The following is a 23,570-nucleotide window of genomic DNA, read 5'->3' on the forward strand; positions in this document are numbered from 1 at the left end:
GCGGTCATATATGTAGGCCGCAGTGTGTTCTGGGAAACTGAGTTTCTTGTCGATTCCGGTGTTGACCTGACACTGAAAGATTAATCCTGTCCTGCCATGATCATGACCTGTCTTATCCTTATCTCAAGACCCCTATGTACTCATATCCAACATCCTTCATATGTTAGCACATTTCATACTGGATACTGTAATGGTTTATAATCCCAGTATCTGATGTCATCTTAAGGAAGATAAGGTTGGGATAAAAGCGTCAAAAAATGTGCAAATAACATGGCAGTTTCTAAAACTCAAACATCGTTCTATTTTTCCAGACCAGTTCAGATACAATTACCTTTCCAGATCCCAGTTGTGCAGGTGGCTTGTGGAAATTTCCATTCTTTGGCTCTTACCAAGGGTGAGTGTATGGTGAAAGTTTTTCAAAACCAGTAACCTTCATTTTAAAAACATGAACTAGATCAAATAAATGAATGTTGAACACAGACCTGGCTAATTATAATATAAATAACTGTCTTGAAGGAGGTGAAGTCCTTTCATGGGGTCAGAATAAATATGGGCAGCTGGGACTGGGGAAATCAGTGGACCTGCAGACTGAACCTGCTCTGGTACGATCTCTTGTCGGAGTTCCAGTCATTCAGATCTCCGCCGGTGGAGCTCACACCCTGGCACTGGCTCTCCCAGCTCAAGTGTTCTGCTGTGGAGCTAATAGTGTTGGACAGCTGGGCCTTAATAGGACTGATGTAAAAGGTACTGTTGTACATTTTTCCATATATAAGATATTGAGCATTATTCCATTGTTCCAGTATTTATTGTGTATGTGGCTGGTTAAAAACACATGGTATTCCATAGGTCCAGCAACATAGGAGAACAAAAACATAACCGTTTTCTCAATATACAATTTCCTAGTAGTAGCATTATTCGGATTAATTATTTGTTCAGATACATCATGGTCTGTAAAAATATAAATGATGCTGGATGTATGGGACACTCTGTAGATCAATGGAAGATAACAGTGGCCAATCAGTTGAGTGCTATAAGCAAAGAATAAGGAAAATATTATAGGAAATAAAGTTATAGGAAAATAAACAATGGTAGGGTGTGATATGGCCAACGTACTGTTCCTGTTCCCACCCTGAAATTAATTATTTTCCAATAACTATGTATCTCAACATGTTTTATTCTTCTTATACCACAGCACTTTTGTAACGATTATATTTTTTATTTATTAACGAACAATGTTGGGGTGCATGGTGGCTTAGTGATTAACACGTTTGCCTCACACCTAGGGTAGGGGGCTGTGTGCACAGAGTTTGCATGTTCTCCCCGTGCTTCAGGATTTCTTCCAGGAACTCTGGTTCGCTCCCCCAGTCCAAAGACATGTATTGTAGGCTGATTGGCATTTCCAAATTGTCTGTAGTGTGTGAATGGGTGCGTGAGTGTGTGTGATTGTGCCCTGCGATGGATTGGCACCCTGTCCAGGGTGTCCCCCACCTCGTGCCCTGAGTCCCCTGGGACAGGCTCCAGGCTCCCCACGACCCTCTGTAGGATAAGTGAGACAGAAAATGGATGGATGGACGATCAATGTCATACTTTTTAAACTGTTCAGAGATGCATTTAATATTGTGGAACATCAGAAAGACAAGTACGTTCCTATTATCACTTACATTGTAACAGCTACAAACAGTTGTTCCCAAGCTGTCAGTCACGACCTCAGCTGTCATGTTACAGAGAAGACTTGAAGACTTTCCTGATCAGATATCTGATACTGTTATAGATGTCCTATTAGGAATCTAGCTGACCCTCTGCAAGCTTCTGTTGTCAATGCTTTAAGAGAATTTCAGATTGGAAACTATCTAATTTCATATGATACCAGTCCAGTGTTTCATACAAAATAGACCTGATACTGGTACTTGGTGCATCCCTATTTTTATCCAAAGTGACTTACAAGTGGGAAAGAATCCAAGCAAAACAGCTAAGCATTAGGGGCCTTCTTCAACGGTCCAATGGTGGATCTCAGCATGCTGGACTTTCTACATAAGGAAGGCTAGTAAAATATTTTATCTTACAGGCCGATTTGCAGTATGTGCAGTTCCAGCTTTGAGGAACTTGGGGGTGTCTTCCATCAACTGTGGAGCGGCTCACACTGCTGTCCTCACTAAGGTACGTTGAATGAGTCAAAGTCGCAGACAAACAGCTGGGTAAATTCAAATTTGTCCATATTGGCTAATATAATGGTAATTTATTCTTTTAATTTCTTTTAATTTGTGCTACGTGTGCTACAGAACAGTTCCACATGTTCCACACAAATATTCTACATTAGCTGTAGATAGCATTTATACAGATTCCAATCGACCTGCCTCATCATTCAGTTGCTGAAAGTTTGCTATTATTTTCAGGCTGGAGAGGTGTACACATTCGGAGAGGGAGCTCATGGTCAACTTGGGCACAACTCCACCAATAATGAGCTTCGACCCAGGAAAGTTGAGGGCCTTGATGAACCTGCTAAACAAGTAACCTGTGGCAGGTGATGAACAAATAAGATATTCACAGAACAGATTCTCTTTCGTTTTCACAAAATAGAGAACAATTTCCTTATGCAAACTACATGCACAATTAGTGGGTGTGTTGCGTATGATTTCCAAAAAAATATGCAAATTAGAGGAAGAATAATATTTAAATACAGCATTGACATGGGCTAATTGTTCTCCAGCATCACAGAGATTCCCAGAAGAGTGAAATAGAAACTTATTACATGTTAGCATAACTGTATATCATGTATGAAAGCAAAATAGGAGTGTAGATATGAGAATTTTCTGTTTATAAGGTAGATATAAAGAAAACCACTTCAGAGGCTCTGTTTAAATGCTGTTCGGAGGTGTGACCACCAATGAATATGTAACCAACTGTAACGTTAAATCATGATTTTGCATTATTATTTTATAACGTTCTCATTATTTTGAGATACCAAGACATATATATTTTTTGCTTTTTAAGAAAGTGATGGCTTATATTTTGTAATCAAATGTAGAAAAAAGGCTTATGCAAATTTAATACCTGCTCTTCAGTCTTAGTAATGTGCACACACAATGAGCATTCCCAAAGTGATTCAGGCTGTGGTAAATCACATTGTAGGTGGAAAATTAATGTGTTTGCATAGTGTCACATAATGGAGGCTGAGACAGATGCAAGTGCAGTTTATCGTTTTATTAAGAACCGGTAATCCAAAGAGCAAGGCAAAAGGCAAACAAAGACAAGCAATGGTCAGGCGATCAACAAACAGGCATGAAGTAGGCAAGTCAAAGCACAAAGCACGAAACGAGAAACTATAACAACGTGAGATCAAGGCTTGGTAAACAACAGAGAAAATCTCAACTGTGTTTACCTCACAAAGACATTGTGAATAAGCAGTCTCTTATATATTGTGGTGTGATTGTCAGTGTGATTGGGAACAGGTGTGTGATTAGTTTTCAGGAGACAGTGACGTGTCTGTGTCTTTCATTGGGAGTTGTAGTCATCGGCCATGTTTGTAGTTTGCGGTGATTTCTGGGAAATGGCGTCTCTAGTTTGCTGTGACGGGACACATAGACACTATCCTGTACCTGTTGCAGCTTTAGATAGAAACACCAAATTGCACATACATAAAAAATAAACATGCAAAATATACATGTTATTTTGTTCATGGAATAAATGAAATATTCTGTAGCCTCTGTTAGTAAATCAGCTTGCATGTTTGCTTTTTTTTAAATGGATGTTAACATTTGTATTATGTAAAGAATAAAACACAACAGGGTGTGCTGTTATAGGAAAATAATCGACAACAGGGTGCTGTGATGCGGCCCGACGTGAAACAGTTGTTTTCCTATAAAACATGGCCTGAAGTGTTTTATTCCTCTTATAACACAGCAGGTTGAATTGTATTTATTAAATAATGAGGGATTTTACTTTTTATCCATTTGTAGTTACATTTAAATTTGTGGAATGTCTGCAGCTTGTCATGCTACAGAGAAAGTACAGAGATGGTAATTTTAAAGTTACAACTTTACCTCTGACTGTTACAAAGTACTGATACTGGAGACTCCTTACAGAAAACTTCCCCATGATAAATGATTACACACATTTTTCTTATGTATTCATGTCATTACTATAGGAACAATAACATAGTAGAAGGAGTGCATTAATATTAGAATTACAGCTGGAACTACTGTCAGATCTATTGTTATAGAAAATTAATCAGCACCTTCTGACCAATGAGAATCGAGAATTCAACTGTACTATGATATAATATGATTTTATAAACATAAACCTTTAAATAATTCAGGACTTATGAGTAGCGAAAAATGTATTACTGATGCTGTTGCTTGGTTTCTCTTCTTACATTTACATTTATTCATTTAGCAGACACTTTTATCTAAAGCGAATTGCAAATGAGGAAATTCAATTGAATTCAATTCAATTTTATTTATATAGCGCTTTTTACAATAGACATTGTCTCAAAGCAGCTTTATAGAAATATCAACATGATATATAGATATTAAAGGTGCGAATTTATCTCAACTAAGCAAGCCGGTGGTGACGGTGGCAAGGAAAAACTCCCTAAGAGGAAGAAATCTTGAGAGGAACCAGACTCAGAAGGGAACCCATCCTCATCTGGGTAACAACAGATAGTGTGAAAAAGTTCGTTATGGATTTAAATGAAGTCTGTTTGGCCTTAGAAGCAGCCGTCGTCCCAGCAATCTGGTATTGGAGTAGATGAGAGCTCCATCCAGAGGTAGGATATCCGAAAACGGATCAGGCAGGTCCGGAGAGCAGAAAGGATCAGGATCTCTAGTATCTCCATAAAAATCGTGTGAGGGTGAGAAAAGATTATTAGGACTGTGCTTAGCATAACAGAAAGTCTAGTCAGGGTATGCTTGAGTAAACAAATACGTTTTAAGCCTAGACTTAAACACTGAAACTGTGTCTGAGTCACGAACACTAATTGGAAGACTGTTCCATAACTGTGGGGCTCTATAAGAGAAAGCTCTTCCCCCTGCTGTAGCCTTTGATCTAAGTAGGCATGGTGGACCATAGAAAACCAAAAGGTCGCTTAGAAACTGTGGCGCGAGACCATTTAGTGCTTTATAGGTTAATAATAGTATTTTATAATCAATGCGAGATTTCACTGCTAGATACTTGCAGTGTTGATAAGATCGGGGTGATATGGTTGTATCTTCTGATTCTAGTTAGGACTCTAGCAGCTGCACTCTGGACTAACTGGAGTTTGTTTATGCACCTACTGGAACATCCAGACAGTAAAGCATTACAGTAATCTAGTCTAGAGGTGATGAATGCATGAACTAATATTTCTGCATCATATAGTAACAATATATTTCTTATTTTATAAATATTTCTGAGATGAAAGAAGGCTATCCTAGTAATATTATCTACATGAGCATCAAATGATAGACTGGAGTGAATAATCACACCAAGGTCTTTTACTGCTGCACATGATGAAACAGAAAGACCATCCAGAGTAACTATGTGATCAGAAAGCTTACTTCTAGATACACATGGTCCTAATACAAGTACTTCCGTCTTATCAGAATTAAGTAAAAGTAAGTTAGTTAGCATCCAACGTCTAATGTCCTTTACACATTCCTCAACTTTACTAAGCCGGTGTCTGTCCTCTGGCTTCGCTGAAACATACAGCTGTGTATCATCAGCATAACAGTGGAAGCTAATTCCATGTTTACAAATAATTTGACCTAGGGGTAGCATATATAAAGTAAAAAGCAGTGGGCCTAAAACAGAACCTTGTGGAACACCAAATTTAACCTCGGTATGCGTGGAGAAGTCTCCAGTTACATCTACGAACTGATACCGATCGGTCAGATAAGACCTGAGCCAGCAGAGGACTGTTCCCTTAATGTCAACATCATTTTCTAATCTGTTAAGGAGAATAGTATGATCTATAGTATCAAAAGCTGCACTAAGGTCAAGTAACACAAGCAACGAGACACAACCCTGATCAGAGGCCAGTAGTAGGTCGTTTACTACTTTAACTAACGCTGTCTCTGTGCTATGATGAGGTCTAAATACTGACTGATACATTTCATGAATGTTGTTCCTATGCAAGTATGAGCATAACTGCTGTGCTACAACCTTTTCTAAGATCTTGGAGATGAAGGGAAGATTGGATATAGGTCTACAGCTGGACAGTTGAGAGGGGTCAAGGTCAGGTTTTTTAATCAGGGGTTTAATAACTGCTTATTTAAGTGATTTAGGTACATAGCCAGTGCTAAGGGGAGAATTGATTATATGTAAAAGTGGTTCAATTACTCCAGGACAAATCTGAATAGATTTTTATTTATTCCTAGTTAATTTTGCTACTGTGTTGAATAGAAATCTAGAATTGTTTTTGTTATCTCCTATTAAGGTGGAGAGATAGACTTCTCTAGCATCGCTAAGAGATTTTCTATAGTTCAGTATCTCTCTTTCCATGCTGTTTGAAATACTACCAATTTGGTTTGACGCCATGTACGTTCTAATTGTCGAGTGGTCTGTTTTAAGGTACGCGTTTGATCGTTATATAAGGGTGCTAGTTTTTTTCTCTAATTAATTTTCTTTTGAGTGGAGCCACTCTATCTAGCGTGTAGCGGAGTGTTGACTCTAAGCATTCAGTCACCTGATCAAGTTCTATCAGATCAGACGGTTTTACGCAGGCGAGGCGAGGTGGAAATATTATGATCAATACGTAATATGACCGAGATATGATAATAGTCTGAGACAACTTCAGACTGCAGAAAAATTACAATATTTTCTATATTTAATCCGTATGTTAGTATGAGGTCAAGAGTGTGACCACCATTATGAATAGGTCTGATTATGTTCTGATTAATCCCTACTGAATCTAAAATGGACACAGCCACTGTTCTCAGAGGGTCTTCCGGGTTATCAAAATGAATATTAAAGTCACAGACGATTAATGCTTTATCTACAGAAACAACCAGGTTTGAGATAAAGTCTGCAAATTCACTAAGAAATTCAGTATATGGCCCTGGGGGTCTGTAAATAATAATTAGAGGAATTGTCTTATTTTTTGTGGCTACATAAATTATGCTGGTATAAAGAATTTCAAAAGAATTAAATTTATGACTAGGTTTTTGTGTGACGCCTAGATTTTGACTATGGATGAGACCAACACCTCCTCCTCTACCAGTTGAACGAGGCTGATGTATATAACTGTATCCAGGAGGACTGGCTTCATTTAATGCTATGTACTCGTTTGGTTTAATCCAAGTTTCTGTTAAACACATTATATTAAATTCCTGATCAGTAATGATTTCGTTAACAATAAGAGCCTTTGACGCAAGAGATCTAATGTTTAATAGTCCTAACTTCAGATTTAAGGTGCTGGATGTGCATTTAGTATGATCTAATTTTATGTTAATTAGGTTACTAAAACAAACTTTCCAAAATTTTCTATGTATTTGTATAGCTTGGGGAACAGACACATTCTCTATAGTATGTACTACAGGTGTTGAACTATTAATTGAACATTGCTTATGATGAACGTTGTTATTGTAGGAAGATATACTTACGGTAGGCAGTCACTTGGTCTGTAGCGTCTGGGAGATGTTGTCTGACGGCAGTTCTGCTCCGAGGCTGCTGGGGTGCAGGCCATCAGGAAGAAACAACTTAGGACGCTCCTAGAACAGATTCCAGTTATAAACAAACAGCAGATCCTGTTCATTACACCAAGAAACTAACCAGTCATTCAAAGCAAGAAGTCTACTGAACTTTTCAGCTCCACGTCTGTATGTGGGAAGAGGTACAGAGACAATGATCTTCGTGGTGGGTGATCTGCCTCGTACTGTCTCAATCAGGCTGGCGAAGTCCCTCTTCAGAACCTCCGTCTGCCGCAGCCTGATGTCGTTTGCCCCCGAGTGCAGCACAACCGCTCCAATGCCTTCGTCCTTCTTCAGGATCCCGTTATACCTGAGCAATGACATCAAGGACACGAGCACCAGAAAAACAATGTGTGTGCACCTTACCGTTTGTTGAAGCGGACGTTTCGCACAATGGAGTCCCCGAAGATCACAGCATTTGGTCTGGTCTGACGGAGAGGGGCAAAGCGGTTCCTGGTTGGTATCTCGAACACCGGAGGTGGAGAGGTCCTCGCCCAGGGTATGGCTCTCACCTTTCGCTGCTGGTGCACCCAAGGTCCGTGGTGAGTCAGCACCGGCGTGACGGAGACCTCGGCTGGAAAAGTCTTTGGTGCACGGTGCCTGCACAGAGAAACACATGGCGTAGAGGGCCTGAGAGTGGTAATACCATGCTGCGTGCTTACCTTGGATGTGTAGGCAGAGGCACAAGATGTTTCCAGCGCGGTTCTTCGCCCAGCAGCTGGGCCTGCTTGTCGAGTAGGCTGCGGATCTGTTTCTCCACATCCTCCAGTTCCAGTCGCACCATGTGCAGCTCGAGCGAGTCCTCATCTGCACTCAAAAGCGGAGAAACAACAGACATATTTGCTTTTTTTTAAAAAACAGTCGTAAATGAGATAAATGTGAAATATAAACAAGTCTAGCGGTAAGGTGATGTTTTTTAAAGATAATGTGAGGTTGGGCGTGCACGGTGGCTTAGTGGTTAGCACGTTTGCCTCACACCTCCAGGGTCCGGGATTTGATTCCCATGTGTGTGCGGAGTTTGCATGTTCTCCCCGTGCTGTGGGGGTTTCCTCCGGGTACTCCGGTTTCCTCCCCCAGTCCAAAGACATGCATGGTAGGCTGATTGGCGTGTCTAAAGTGTCCGTAGTGTATGAATGGGTGTGTGAGTGTGTATGTGATTGTGCCCTGCGATGGACTGGCACCCTGTCCTGGGTGTACCCCGCCTTGTGCCCGATGCTCCCTGGGATTGGCTCCAGGTTCCCCCGTGACCCTGAAGAAGGAGTAAGCGGTAGAAGATGGATGGATGTGAGGTTGGCATTTTAGGGGTTAGTTAAGTGCTCACAGAAGAGGTGGGTCTTTAGCTGTTATTTGAAGAGAGTGACAGATTCTGCTGTCCGGACTGAGGTTGGAGGTTCATTCCACCACTGAGGAACAGTTAGTTTGAAGGTTCTGGAAAGGGACCTTAAGCCACGCTGAGTAGGAACTACTAAGCATCGGTCGTTAACCGAACGCAGATTTTGTAATGGAATGTAAGCCTTCAGGAGAGTGTTGAGGTAGGGCGGTGTTGTTCCAGACAAGTTCTTGTACGTGAGCATCAATTTGATACGGGCGGATACAGGAAGCCAGTGGAGGGAAATGAATGGCATTGAGAATTTAATAATACACAAGTTCTTGTTTCAGCATTCAATGCCAGTTGACAAGCTTGACTAATTTATTACTGTTAATCTACTCCACAACAGCCACCACACTCTTGTTCTGATGCCATCCGGTGTCCTCTTCACATTTGGCCGTGATGTCCAAGGTAAGGCGAGTGGTGACACTGAGAACAGCCTGCAGCCAATAAGACTCGAAGGAAACTGGAGCAGCTCAGGAGCAGGGATACACACAGGTCCACAAGCCACAAGTACATTTATTCTTTTGACTGATGTAAAGTTGATAAAGTTGATACTGTATATTACAAAGCTAAGTTAACTGGACAGGAACATGTTAATACAGGTAGCATATGGTAAATGACTGTTATATATATATATATATATATATATATATATATATATATATATATATATATTATATACATCTTTACACAAGTTTTTTTTCAACCCTATCCTCGACTTAAGATAGTGTATAACGCTTTTAAACAATTAAAACTCAGCACTGAAATACATTACATTAAGGATAGATCTCTGCAAATTAACTGATTTTTGAAAAGGTAAACCAAATGTCAGTATGACCAAAGGTTTTAAAAGCCAGTGAGTTTGACAGACGTTCACTGAAGCTGTTTTGAATCTCAAAATTCAACCAAATGCAGCTCCTTCCTTTGGTGTTCCCTCCAAAGCCATGCCAAACAAACACAAACACTCATAGTCCATGCTAACATGAATTACAGGCAAGTATAGAAGCCTTCTTTCTCATGATTATCCGGATGTTGGTGGTCCACACCAGAGTTTTTCACCTGTGCAGATATTTTATTGAAACTGCTGGAATGTGTAAACAAAATTGACTGAATTTCACAAATCACTCCATCTTGAACTGTAAAACAATTTTGGAAATTGATATTTTGTACCAAATCCTCCTTGCCTGTAGAGTAGCTGACAGTGATAAATGTGGCAGAAACCACAATTAACTACACGAACACATGAAATTAAATACACTCATGAGTTCTACACACACCCATCACAGCAGTCAAACTGTAAAATTATCAAATCTAACAAGTCAATAAAGAATATTTGTATTATTTCATTGAGCTTGATGCTAGATACTTGCATCACAGTGACACATTTTTATCTGTATCCATAATTTAATATGTTATAATTCAAACAGAAATGAAGATATCATCTGGCTGGTGTTCCAACTTTCTTTTCTTCTCACCTTCCAAGGTAAACACACTTCCTGACATACGGTATCTCACAAAAGTGAGTACACCCCTCACATTTTTGTAAATATTTGATTATATCTTTTCATGTGACAACACTGAAGAAATGACACTTTGCTACAATGTAAAGTAGTGAGTGTACAGCTTGTATAACAGTATAAATTTGCTGTCCCCTCAAAATAACTCAACACACAGCCATTAATGTCTAAACCACTGGCAACAAAAGTGAGTACACCCCTAAGTGAAAATGTCCAAACTGGGCCCAAAGTGTCAATATTTTGTGTGGCCAAAATTATTTTCCAGCACTGCCTTAACCCTCTTGGGCATGGAGTTCACCAGAGCTTCACAGGTTGCCACTGGAGTCCTCTTCCACTCCTCCATGACGACATCACGGAGCTGGTGGATGTTAGAGACCTTCTGCTCCTCCACCTTCCGTTTGAGGATGCCCCACAGATGCTCAATAGGGTTTAGGTCTGGAGACCTGCTTGGCCAGTCCATCACCTTCACCAGCAGCTTCTTTAGCAAGGCAGTGGTCGTCTTGGAGGTGTGTTTGGGGTCGTTATCATGCTTCTCCAAAGGGAGGGGATCATACTCTGCTTCAGTATGTCACAGTACATGTTGGCATTCATGGTTCCCTCAATGAACTGTAACTCCCCAGTGCCGGCAGCACTCATGCAGCCCCAGACCATAACACTCCCGCCACCATGCTTGACTGTAGGCAAAACACACTTGTCTTTGTACTCCTCACCTGGTTGCCGCCACACATGCTTGACACCATCTGAACCAAATAAGTTTATCTTGGTCTCATCAGACCACAGAACATGGTTCCAGTAATCCATGTCCTTAGTCTGCTTGTCTTCAGCAAACTGTTTGTGGGCTTTCTTGTGCATCATCTTTAGAAGAGGCTTCCTTCTGGGACGACAGCCATACAGACCAATTTGATGCAGTGTGCGGCGTATGGTCTGAGCACTGACAGGCTGACCCCCCACCACTTCAACCTCTGCAGCAATGCTGGCAGCACTCATATGTCTATTTCCCAAACACAACCTCTGGATATGATGCTGAGCACGTGCACTCAACTTCTTTGGTCGACCATGGCGAGGCCTGTTCTGAGTGGAACCTGTCCTGTTAAACCGCTGTATGGTCTTGCCCACCGTGCTGCAGCTCAGTGTCAGGGTCTTGGCAATCTTCTTATAGCCTAGGCCATCTTTATGTAGAGCAACAACTCTTTTTTTTCAGATCCTCAGAGAGTTCTTTGCCATGAGGTGCCCTGTTGAACATCCAGTGACCAGTATGAGGGAGTGTGAGAGCGATGACACCAAATTTAACACACCTGTTCCCCATTCACACCTGAGACCTTGTAACACTAACAATTCACATGACACCGGGGAGGGAAAATGGCTAATTGGGCCCAATTTGGACATTTTCACTTAGAGGTGTACTCACATTTGTTGCCAGCGGTTTAGACATTAATGGCTGTGTGTTGAGTTATTTTGAGGAGACAGCAAATTTACACTGTTACACAAGCTGTACACTCACTGCTTTACATTGTAGCAAAGTGTCATTTCTTCAGTGTTGTCACATGAAAAGATATAATCAAATATTTACAAAAATGTGAGGGGTGTACTCACTTTTGTGAGATACTGTATATCATGACATGACCTGACATGACTTATATTATACAGTTTTCATTCTTATTATCTATCACTATCTATCTTAAATGAATGGCAACTGAAACGAATTCAAAACAGAAAACCTCAAAGTTGAACTTTGGGGTTGGGACATGGAAACCCCATGAATTCAAAGGCTAAGAATGCAGTAAACCTTAAAGGAAAGCTTCACACTGAAATATGTTTATATTGAAATAGTTTAGATGTGCTGAAAGATTCTGCTGCTAATTTATTGGTTGTTCCTCTATTTCAGCCGATATTACAGGGTTACATTGCTAGCATAGTTACAATCGAATCTAATTGGACAAATAATTTCAACTATCTTAGACAAAAGGGATAATGATCAGGTTTCATTGTTAGCTCCTAAAAACTAAAGAGCATATTTACATTAAAAAAATATATATATATATATATTTTCTTTTCTTTCTTTCTTTCTTTCGTTCTTTCTCTTTTTTTTTTGATAAGACCAATATTCTTGGAGAGCCAATTGGAAAACTTGAAGAGGCCCAAGTGCAGAGATGGGTGTCAGTGTTGGAGAGCGATAAAAGCATCAAAGCAATCAAAAGGTAGGAACAAAGTGGCTTAATCTTAGGTTCTAAAGGTGCATAGACCAGAAGAAATAAAACTATGTGATATTTTCATGATACTGTATATTTTTACCACAGGGAGATTTCCTGGACTTTTGCTACAAGTTCAAATCTCGTCGCCTGCTTCATTAAGGACAGGTAAATCTGTTGTGTCATGTTATGGCGTTGAAGACGGATGCAAGTGCAGTTTGAGCTTCTATTAAAGATACAGGCAGACAAATCTAAATTGTAAGGCAAGTTCAAGGTCAAAACAGGCGAGGGGTCAGGCGATCAGCAAACAGGGTAGACAAGAATCGAAAACGCGAGGACAAAGAAAAAAGGTTTCGTATGGGTCTGGCGGAAAACACAGAAACACACAATACTTCGCACCGAACAAGGGGTTTAAAAACTAAACGTAGACTAAGGGGATAACACAAAACAGCAGAACATTTTAGGAGACAACCAATAACATAACACGGGTGGAGACAGGACAGAATCCAAAACAAAGTTTTGTAAACAAAGTCAGTGTCAACCCAGACGCACGCGCTGTCGTGTTGGGGGCAGTTCATGCACGCTAAATGCTCCAACACTTGGCGCGAAGGGCAATCCGTGACTAAATATCTCACAAATGAGAAACTTGTGGTCAAAACAAGGACATGTTAAATCAATTATTAAACTAGCAGTATAAAATAGTATGAATATATTTGAAATTTAATATCTCTTTTGGTTTTGTTACTTTTACTCAGTACCTGTGATATGTTGCTTATAGAGTATATTAACAGTTTTTAAATAACAAATCTGGAGACAATATTAAAATTACTTTCTGTCATCAGTACGAATACACCAGGAACTATTCAGGTTGATTTGAATGCTGCTAGCCAGACCTTTGACCAGCTCCTGAGGATTACCTGGATCAAGAATTCAGTTGAGTTCAAATCCTTTTTTAAGGCAAAGCTTTATATATAGTATATGACTTTACTGTTATTATTACACATTACTTTGTATACCTTGAGTGTCTGCTGAATGAGTAAATATATACATTGCAGGTACACATAGAGGTAACAGAGCAAGTTAAGATTTAGTCCTGTGAATGTCTTCCAATCTTACAATTTACAGTTGGAACATCTGATCATATTTGTGACATAATATGTAGTGTAAATTTCATCACTGTTCTCTTACTCCAGATGATCATCAACCAAGTGGTGAATATACTTTTTCATGCTGCTCCAGTGATGAGGTGTCCTGAGATCTTTCTGCTTCTGCCCACATGCTCCATTCTTCACGAACCGCACAATGTTATTGAACTGGTGCTGCCGCTAGCTGTAGCCATCACAGACCTCAATGAGACTGCCATGAAAAGCTTGAGTAAGATTTTACTGCCATTATTAATTCATGCACACATTCATTTCTGTAGATATGTCCATAGGGATAAGAATAGGAATACATGTTACTTCATGGAAAGGCTAGAAGTCGTACTAACACAGTTTTGCCATTTATATTTTCCCCCTGTAAGTGTGCATTGCAGTTTGCAGCATAACAAACACTGCTTTAGTGTTTTGTTTTGGGTTCATGCCATTTTGTTTGCATTTCAGCCTTGTTTCAGTTCTAGGCCTATCTCTGCACCTGGCCTGTCATTGGTGCATTACCCTATTGTGTTCACTTTTTCTGTGTTAGCTCATTGATTTCTTTATCTCGTTGCAAAGTCTTATCAGGCACTCATGTTGTTAAGTCTCAGCTGATTCCTTCATGCCTTAATTTCTAGTTCCATGTATAGCATTTCCTTGTTGTTTTCCGTAGCTTACAATTACATCTTACAACTATGGATCTGCCTGCGTGTTGACCCCATTTTGGATTTCTGACAACATTTCATGGATTGTCCTTAATAAAACCCATGCTGACGTTTGCATCTTGCCTCCCACTTCTGCATGTTACAATATATATCCTTACTTAACACCATGCATGTTTGTTTTTATTGACTGAAAACTGTAATGCCGATAACAGATGAAAGTGTAAGGACGATAAAACAGATGATAATTGATGATAAATATGTGGCGTCAACAGGATATTTGTACAGTATAATAATTTTTATAAAACTTTGTGTAGCAGGAAATGCAGGTACTGTAAATGTTATTTGTACAGGACTGTTACTAGGCAGCTTAAGACATTTCCACCCAAGCACCTTAAAGAAAGGCAGTAGTGACACAGCAAATTGTCCTCTGAGTAGTGAACATTTGTGAGATCAGAGACGGTTATTATTATTAGTAGTAATGTTACAATAGTATAGTTTACTGCTTATAATGATCATAATTGATTTCATATATTAATGTTTTATGCTTTCCTTGACCTACAGAGGAATACTGGTCCTCCATGGATGCCAGCATTATGACCAAGCACATCTGTATGTGGAAACAAGCACTTGCCTTCCTCCTGAAGTCCAACATGCGGCTGAACTATAACCCTGGTGTGAAAGCAGTCCTGGAAGTCCTCAAGTTACTTTACAGGGTCAGTGTTTAGTTGTGGCTGTCATACTTACATACATAATACACAGTTATTATACAGATCCAAATCAGAAATTTGTTGTGGTTGGGGACGGGGTGTAGGAAGTATTTGGTGCCCAGCATTAGTTTTGCACTGTAGATGCTCAAACATCCATTAAAATAATAATAATAATAATATCACACATACAATGTGATACAATTTGATGCAATTTAAAATTCAATATGAATTATTGGACCACCTGGTTAATCCCAAGCCAATAGATCTGTACAAGTACTATACAGTCTTGAAAAAATGGCTTCTCGTGAGTTCTTGGTAAATGGATTTACATTTTTAAAGCCATTCAACTTGAACCCATGTACAAACTGAACATAAATTTCATAAAATGACTTCATAAATCTTCGTAGAAAGTAGCTTAACACTAATCCATATACCTGTGTATTCCATTTAAAGGGAAACAAAAGAGCTGAAAGATCGAGGCAGGTTGCGATCACTGAGTTCTACATAGAGGAGATAGGCACCTCTCCTCTGTTACTCCAACAGGACGTGACGCTGTGGAGGCAGATTAAATGGGGACAACTACTGGTAAAACAGGGTGGTGTTTCTAGCTCAAAACCAGTAAACAAACATAACGAGCTAACTTAAATATTGCTATTATTATTACTTTATAATTCTTATCTTTTCTTTGGAACGAGAGGAGGTGGAACAGACACCTGCTATCTTCTGTCGTTACCCATTTCTCCTGGATCTCAAGAGCAAAATCATCCTTTTAAACTACGTTGCATACATAACACAGGTATTAAAGTTATTGATAATAAACAATATCATGTGATCTTTCATTTTCCCTTTTGACGTTTTCTTCACAAAACACACAATTAAAAAAACAATGCATGTCTCAATAAACTATAATTAATTATTTATTGTGACATTATGTTGCGTTATGTTATCTTTTTGATAAACCCCATAAAACTGGTAAAATATTGAAATAATTGTCTAAACCTGTCCCCACTTATTCTGATGTAATTGGTTCCAGATTCTCCATGAGTGGATCCACAATGATGTGGCAGCTGGGGGGATATCTCAGGAGCACTACAAATGTGAGGTCCCGACGCCCATCCTCCAGCTGAAACTGAGACGCACCGCCTTGCTCGAGGACACGTTCAGACAACTTGACAATGCTGACCATGACAACTTCAAAAAAGCATTAGTGGTGAGAAGAAAACAGCTTTTACAGCTTTTAAAAATTGGTGGTTGCTTAGCACAACCATGTAATACTCCCGCAGTCTTTGTTTACTATTAGCAACAATAACATTCTTCTGTAGAAATGTTCATCTTCATTCATGGTGGATACGGATCCTGTCCTGGGAACACCGTGTGAGGCCAGAAAACGAAACACACGCCCACACACAAACACACACAGTCATTCACACCTAGAGCAATTTTACCTAGACATCTACAGGCATGTTTTTGGGAGGTGGGAGAAATGGAGAACCTGGACAAAACCCCGGCAGACACGGAAATACAAGCTCAGTAGTTAAGGCTTGCCTGCTTGGAAGGTTGTGAGATCAACTCTCACGACTGCCAACCAAGGCCATTTATAAATATTTGGGGACCGTAAGCGACAACTTATTCAGGGCCCCACACCAATCATATTACTTTAGCCTAAAACCTTTTTTTACTCTAGATACTAGCTAGCTATAGTGCTGTGAAAAAATATATTTTTTATTTATTCTGTTTTTGTGTATATCTTAGATTAAATAGTTTCAGAAATTAAAACAAAATCTAAGATAAAACAAAGGCAAGCTGAGTAAACAATAAATACAGTTTTTAAATGATAATGTTGTATATTGGAGCAAAACTGTTATCTAATACCAACTGGGCCTGTGTGAAAATGTATTTGCCCCCATAGTTACTAATTTCCAGAATCTATGAAACTACATTCATAATGGGGTTCAGCTGGACTAGACGCAACCAGGCCTGATTACTGCAAACCCTGTTCACTCAAATCAACACTTAAATATGACTTTTTCAACAGCATGAAGTTGGTTAAAAGGTCTTACCCTGTAACACACTATGCCAAATTTGAAAGAAATTCCAGAAATGATGAGGAAGAAGGTGATTGAAATACATCAGTTTGGGAAGGGTTACGAAGCTATTTCAAAGACTCTGGGACACCAGAGAACCACAGTGAGAGCCATTATGTCTAAATGGAAACACTCGGCAGAGTAGTTGTTAGAAAATCTTTTGAGGATGTAGAAAATATTAAATGAAATTGATAAGGATAAGAATAAAAGGTGCCGTCACACTGCCAGAGCTATATCCTGTTTTGAGCGCTTGGGAGAGTTGCCATAAGAAACACACAAGGTCAGATAGCAAAGTCTTTCAGTTTATTCAAAAAGATGAGAGTATATATCAGACAATAGTTTTAATTCTTATTGGTTAGACACAAATCATCAGACAGTTATGTGCCTCAGCAACAGTGTGTTCACTGTTCAAGGTAAAAATGGCGGGCCGTTGGTGCATCCCGCACCAGGTGCAAGATAAGAGAAACTAAGGGAGAAAGATTGTGATATGGGTTGTGAATGAGAAGAGAAAACGGTCACAGTGTTCTCAAGAGAGAGACAACTCACATAAACTCATGAGCTAAAGTAAGAGAGCGTGCCATATTAATATTTATCAGTAGTGAACCTTCCCAGAAGTGCCCGACCTTCCAAAATTCCTCCAAGAACACAGCAACTACTCATCCAGCAAGTCACAAAAGACCCAAGGACAACATCAAAGAACCTACAGGTCTCTCTTGCATCAATAAAGGTCACTGTTCATGACTCCACTATCAGAAAGACACTGGGCAAAAATGGCATCCATGGGAGAGAGGCGAGGTGAAAACCACTGCCAACTCAGAAGAACATTAAGGCTCGTCTGAATTTTGATGAGCGCACCTTGATGATCCTCAAACCTTTTAGGAGAATGTTCTGTGGACTGATGAGTTGAAAGTGGAACTGTTTGGAAGACAGGGATCCCGTTACATCTGGCGTAAACCAAACACAGAATTCCACAAACAGAACATCATACCTAGGCTCAAGCGTGGTGGTGGCACACATTCCCACACCCATTCATACACTGCGGACTCTTTTTGGACACGCCAATCAGCCTACCATGCATGTCTTTGGACTGGGGGAGGAAACCGGAGTACCCGGAGGAAACCCCCGAAGTACAGGGAGAACATGCAAACTCTGCACACACAGGGCCGTGGCAGGAATTGAACGCTCGACCCTGGAGGTGTGAGGTAAACGTACTAACCACTAAGCCACTGTGCCTAACAAATTGTCTAAATCCAATTAATTCAAATGAACTTCTTACTGGTCTTTTCTTCTCTTCTGACTTTTTTCCTATTTCTGTTTTTTCCACCACAGAACGATATGAGTGCTTAATGATCAATGCTGCTTCGTGATCTTCTGATTTTATCTTGTCAGTTACCTTATGTAGTTATGTAAATTGCAGTTTCTATTCTTTAAGCATCACAAGGGAACCCCACTGCAACTGCCCCATACATCCAACTTTTTACCAAATGAGAGTAAATTTTGTTTTTAGCATATCAATGTTAAAAAAAATAATAATAATGTGGCCCCCTGGTGGACCAGGGGCCATATTCAACTGTTTATATTGCTTATAGCAAGAAAAGCCCTGCCGCCAACCTGCCGCTGTTGAGCAAGGCTCAGTCCTGTCTTAATTTTAAGTCTCTTCGGATCAAAATATCATCCAAATGAGTTGAATGTAAAAATGTAATGTAGTAACCCAAGCTCAGGACTAAACTGGAAACCATGAAGTTGCCTAATACCCTATTGCCCAACAATCTGTTAATTGTGTTTGTTTTCTAAGGCATATGCATTCCCATAACCTCCAGGTTTCTTGTAGGTGCAGTTTGTAGAAGACTCCAAACTGACTGCAGTGAACAAAAAAGATTTCTTCCTCCATGCCTTTAGTGAGCTTTTGGCTCCTGAATCAAGGATGTTCATGTACAATGACAGTGAAACAATGATCTGGTTCCCTGCCAAGGTGCATAATATATTTCTTCATGCACAAATCAAAACGCTCCAGAGTAATCCTCAGTAATCTTTTTTTAAACACATTTGGCTATTACTGTAAGCAGATGAATGATCAATGAATTGCTCTGGTTCTCTCTTTTAGCCAACACATGACTCAAAGCGATACTTCCTGTTTGGGATCCTCTGTGGCCTGGCCTTCTACAACAACAACATAGTGCATATGCCCTTTCCTCTGGCCTTGTTTAAGAAGCTGGTCCATGTAAAGCCCACTCTGGAGGATATGATTGAGTTCAGGCCACAAGTTGGCATGTAAGAAAATTAAATTTATTGATTATTATTGGTATCCTTGTGTTGAAAAGATTAACGTCAGAACATTAAACAGTTAAAGAATATGTGGATGTGGAATTGTAAGTAACCCAAGTGCTGTCTTTGTTTCAGTAATCAGTGGGCTGGAATGTTTTAATTTCTTTAATCATGTCTCTCAGGAGTTTGCGATACCTTTTACATGACTACAAAGATGACGATGCTGAGAACATGGACATCACTTTCCGTGTACGTGATTCAGTGAGCTTGCATAAAATGGCTAAGTATTTGTTAAGCATGTTTTATCATTTATGAATAAGCATGTGTCCATCAAACCGCAGGTGCACTGGGATGGTGCGGAGGTGGAGCTGGATTCCCATGAAAGAGAAAAACTTGTGACAAGTGCTAACAAGTATAGTGCATCTTATTCAAATGAGTGAATTTGCAACATTTGCAGTATATTGTGTAATTATTATGCTTGTGCACAAGTAACTGACAGTAGAATTTATAACCGTACTTCATTCTCTGCTTAATATCGCTCTTGGGAAAATAGTGTACATCATTTTCATTGTAGTCACTCAGTATTAGTCATTGCTGAATGGTGTTTTCATGGCCTATTCTTAAACCTACACAGTGTGTTTATATACTGAATATTAATATACTGTGCTTTCTGCAGCCTACCATCCTTTCTGTATATACTGTATACTTATACTTCAACAGGAAGGAGTTTGTGGAAGCCTATGTTGATTACGCACTGAACAAGTCAGTGGAGCAGGTGTTTAATGAGTTTAAGAGGGGATTCTACAAAGCGTGCGATGAAGACGTGGTGAACTTCTTCCAGCCGGAGGAGCTCAGAGGAGCGATGGTGGGCACAGAGGAATACGACTGGGACACATTCAGACAGGTCAAACATGTATTAAAATGCTATAACTAAAAAAATAGAATCCTGTTCTGATTATCTACTAAATTCTCAAGTACTATATTGTTATATTTAGAATACAGCATATGTTGGACAGTACCATGTGAGACACCCTACTATCATTGCTTTCTGGGAGGTATTTGAGGAGCTGACGGATGAGCAAAAGAAAGCCTTTCTCTGTGAGTCCATTCATTTATTCTCATTTTGGAAACAATGAGTAGTCATAAAACTAAAACTGTTTGGGTCAAAGTAGCTACGTTCAGTAGGTCGACTAGGCTATTCTGTCCATACTGTGTACTTGTACAGTGCCCTCAAGAAAAATAAAATTGGCACCTTTCATAAAATGAGCAAAAACAATTGTACAAAATAAACATTATACACAAAATTTTCCACTCACACAATAGGAGAACACATTTATCTTTGTTCTAACAAATCAGTTCTCACTAGAACTGATTCTTTAAATTTTCTATCAAAAAATATACGTGCCACAATTCTTGACATCCCTAAGAAATATTTAAATACATACAAATAAATTGTCATTCTTGAGAAACTTGTATTATTTTTCATTTACTCTCAGTTCCCATCAACTCTATTGTTGCTCTTAACCATGTCCTGTTTCCCAGGGGTATAAATAGGAAATATTTGTCATCAATTCCCATGAGAAAAACCAAAGAACACAAATGAGACAGATGGTATTTGACCTGCGCAAATATAAATATAAATAAATATATATATTATAAGCAGTTAAAACACCATTAAACAAATTGGTATTTCTTGTGAAGATATTTTGACCCCAAACCTGGTTGCCTCTGCCCGAAGGTTCTAGACTTGGCCTTAGGTAGAGCTTTCAACAAGACAATGAACCAAATATAATCGACATAGAAATGGTTAAAGAAGCTGAAAATTACTGTTTTACAATGACCACTTCAATCAGAAATGTTCTACATGAAGAGGTGGGACAAAATACCTTAACAAGTGTCTACACCTCCAACAAGGCTAAAGGGTAATCTAAAGAATAATCTAAAATACAGAAAGGTTTCAAAACACAGCAAGGCAATGAGTAATGTCAAGGTTCAGAATGCAATCAAACACAGGGAATGGCAAGACTTTGCAGTGAGTAACTAGTCCTGGATTGCTTTTATAGTATAAAATTAGATGGAACCAGATTGTCTGCAAAGGTTTCTTTTTTTTTTTATTTACAATGGGTTCAATTAGACAGGTATATATATATATATATATATATATATATATATATATATATATATATATATATATATATGAAGGATACAACTACATTTGTGTTAGTAGAGTTGTGTTAATAGAGGAACACACCTAATGTGGTGAAATGTTGGGCCTCTAAAACTATGGTGCAACATACAGTACAAGTATCTCTATCAAACATAAGCAATTAAATCTGAGTGCTGTAAAATACTGATCTATTTTGTATATGGTGCATGATGACATTTTAAAGTTCTCTGACCTCCTTGGATCATTCTACAATACCCTAACGTAATCTCTTCTTCTGTCCTTCCGTTTTTTTTCAGTGTTTCTGACGGGCTGTGATCGGGTACCCGTCACTGGGATGGAGCAGGTTAGGATGACTGTGTTGGACCGTCCTAACTTCACTCAGGACCATCTGCCAGAGTCTCTCACCTGCCACTCTCATTTCATGCTCCCTCCATATGAGAACAAGCAGCGTCTGGAGGAAAAGCTTATCGAAGCGTTAAACCACAACCGAGGCTTTTGGATAGATGATACAACAACTGGATGAATTGATTTTTGAATATTTAGGTCATTCATTATTTTAAAGCTTATTTACAGTACTGTGCAAGTCTTAGTTACCCTTTTTTTTTTTTTACTACAAACTTTGTTATAGATATTATTATTTGATGATTTCTACATTATTGAGTCAGTACAAAAACTTTGTAGATTTTAGATTTTCAAACATTAGTGTTTTCCAGCACAAAATTAAATGTTACAGAAAAATGTTTGTATGTCAGTAAAGAAAGCGGCATATTAAGTGGTAAGAGACACTTTTCAGACAAAAAACATAATGAAGGCTGCTGGGGTTTGCTGCAAAAATAAGAAGCGAGTGCGACAGTCAAAGTCTCCAGAAGAACCGTATCTGGTTCTGTAAGATGAGCAATAAAACTTGCGGCTCATTTCCTTATAAAACTGCACTAATTCTACCTGAGACTACTATTTTTTTTTTTAAAGGAAAGGGTCGTCACACCAAATATTGCCTTTGTTTCATTTATTACTGTTTACTGCTCTTTATATAATTTTTTTTAAAATGGAAAAACATTTAATTGTACTACAGCATTTCTTTGCATGTGCCTAAGACTTTTGCACAGTACTATACCTCTGCAACATATATATATATATATATATATATATATATATATATATATATATATATATATATATATATATATATATATAATTTCTTTCTTAACAGTCTGCTATTATATTAGGTTGCTAACCAGAACTGACTTACTGCGATTTCAAATAACGAGCACTAGTTTTCTTGTTGTGCGTGAATTACAAAGAATATTTGTGTGAATTACACAAATGGGAAGGAAACACTATGTCAGTTAGATTCTAGCATTTAACATTTATTCATATTAGCTGCGGTGAGTGCAAAACTGCAATTGCGCCATGTAGGCATAATTTCTTGTCCGATATAACACTTATTAAAGACAATAATATGCATTGAAAAGCTGTTCCAAATACAATTTGAACTTCAAATAAAAGTATATTCTGTTTACGAGGTCAGTGTGAATGAAAATCTTTTCACAGGCTTTATCCAAGTGCTGTTCACATCAGAAACTAAGCTTTCTGATCATTTTTGGATTCTAAGGCATAATCTTGAAAAACCTAGTAATTATAAAAACCTAGTAAATAGTATAATTTAACATATAAATGCCAGGACCTGGCTTCCACAAATACAATACTAATGTGCACATAGTCACCTTTTCTGAATACTGGCTTTCAGGCTGCATTGCAATAAATCACACTGTGGGTGCAAAACTAATCTCTTTATATTAATATCTCC

At 38.9% G+C, this 23,570-nt stretch overlaps 1 protein-coding gene across 2 annotated transcripts in view; it reads left to right on the plus strand.

The window, feature by feature from the left end:
- LOC128606042 (probable E3 ubiquitin-protein ligase HERC6) overlaps positions 1 to 23,263 on the plus strand; it is a 26,105-nt gene extending 2,842 nt beyond the window's left edge. Inside the window, exons 3-23 of one of the 2 annotated variants that reach the window (XM_053622013.1) lie at positions 312 to 394; positions 517 to 744; positions 2,066 to 2,157; positions 2,394 to 2,521; positions 9,383 to 9,546; positions 10,464 to 10,519; positions 12,651 to 12,751; positions 12,851 to 12,910; positions 13,585 to 13,675; positions 13,936 to 14,116; positions 15,102 to 15,253; positions 15,701 to 15,832; positions 15,945 to 16,043; positions 16,281 to 16,457; positions 19,163 to 19,303; positions 19,436 to 19,602; positions 19,779 to 19,845; positions 19,938 to 20,008; positions 20,317 to 20,500; positions 20,592 to 20,694; positions 22,060 to 23,263. In XM_053622013.1, coding sequence (XP_053477988.1) covers positions 312 to 394; positions 517 to 744; positions 2,066 to 2,157; positions 2,394 to 2,521; positions 9,383 to 9,546; positions 10,464 to 10,519; positions 12,651 to 12,751; positions 12,851 to 12,910; positions 13,585 to 13,675; positions 13,936 to 14,116; positions 15,102 to 15,253; positions 15,701 to 15,832; positions 15,945 to 16,043; positions 16,281 to 16,457; positions 19,163 to 19,303; positions 19,436 to 19,602; positions 19,779 to 19,845; positions 19,938 to 20,008; positions 20,317 to 20,500; positions 20,592 to 20,694; positions 22,060 to 22,286 — 2,704 coding nt within the window. In that variant the 3' untranslated portion in view covers positions 22,287 to 23,263. The remainder of the gene's footprint in view (positions 1 to 311; positions 395 to 516; positions 745 to 2,065; positions 2,158 to 2,393; positions 2,522 to 9,382; positions 9,547 to 10,463; positions 10,520 to 12,650; positions 12,752 to 12,850; positions 12,911 to 13,584; positions 13,676 to 13,935; positions 14,117 to 15,101; positions 15,254 to 15,700; positions 15,833 to 15,944; positions 16,044 to 16,280; positions 16,458 to 19,162; positions 19,304 to 19,435; positions 19,603 to 19,778; positions 19,846 to 19,937; positions 20,009 to 20,316; positions 20,501 to 20,591; positions 20,695 to 22,059) is intronic. The other variant, XM_053622014.1, reaches the window with a different exon arrangement.
- Positions 23,264 to 23,570: the final 307 nt, after the last annotated feature.

Source organism: Ictalurus furcatus, chromosome 3 (assembly GCF_023375685.1).
Source record: "Ictalurus furcatus strain D&B chromosome 3, Billie_1.0, whole genome shotgun sequence".
NCBI classification, from domain to species: Eukaryota; Metazoa; Chordata; class Actinopteri; order Siluriformes; family Ictaluridae; genus Ictalurus; species Ictalurus furcatus.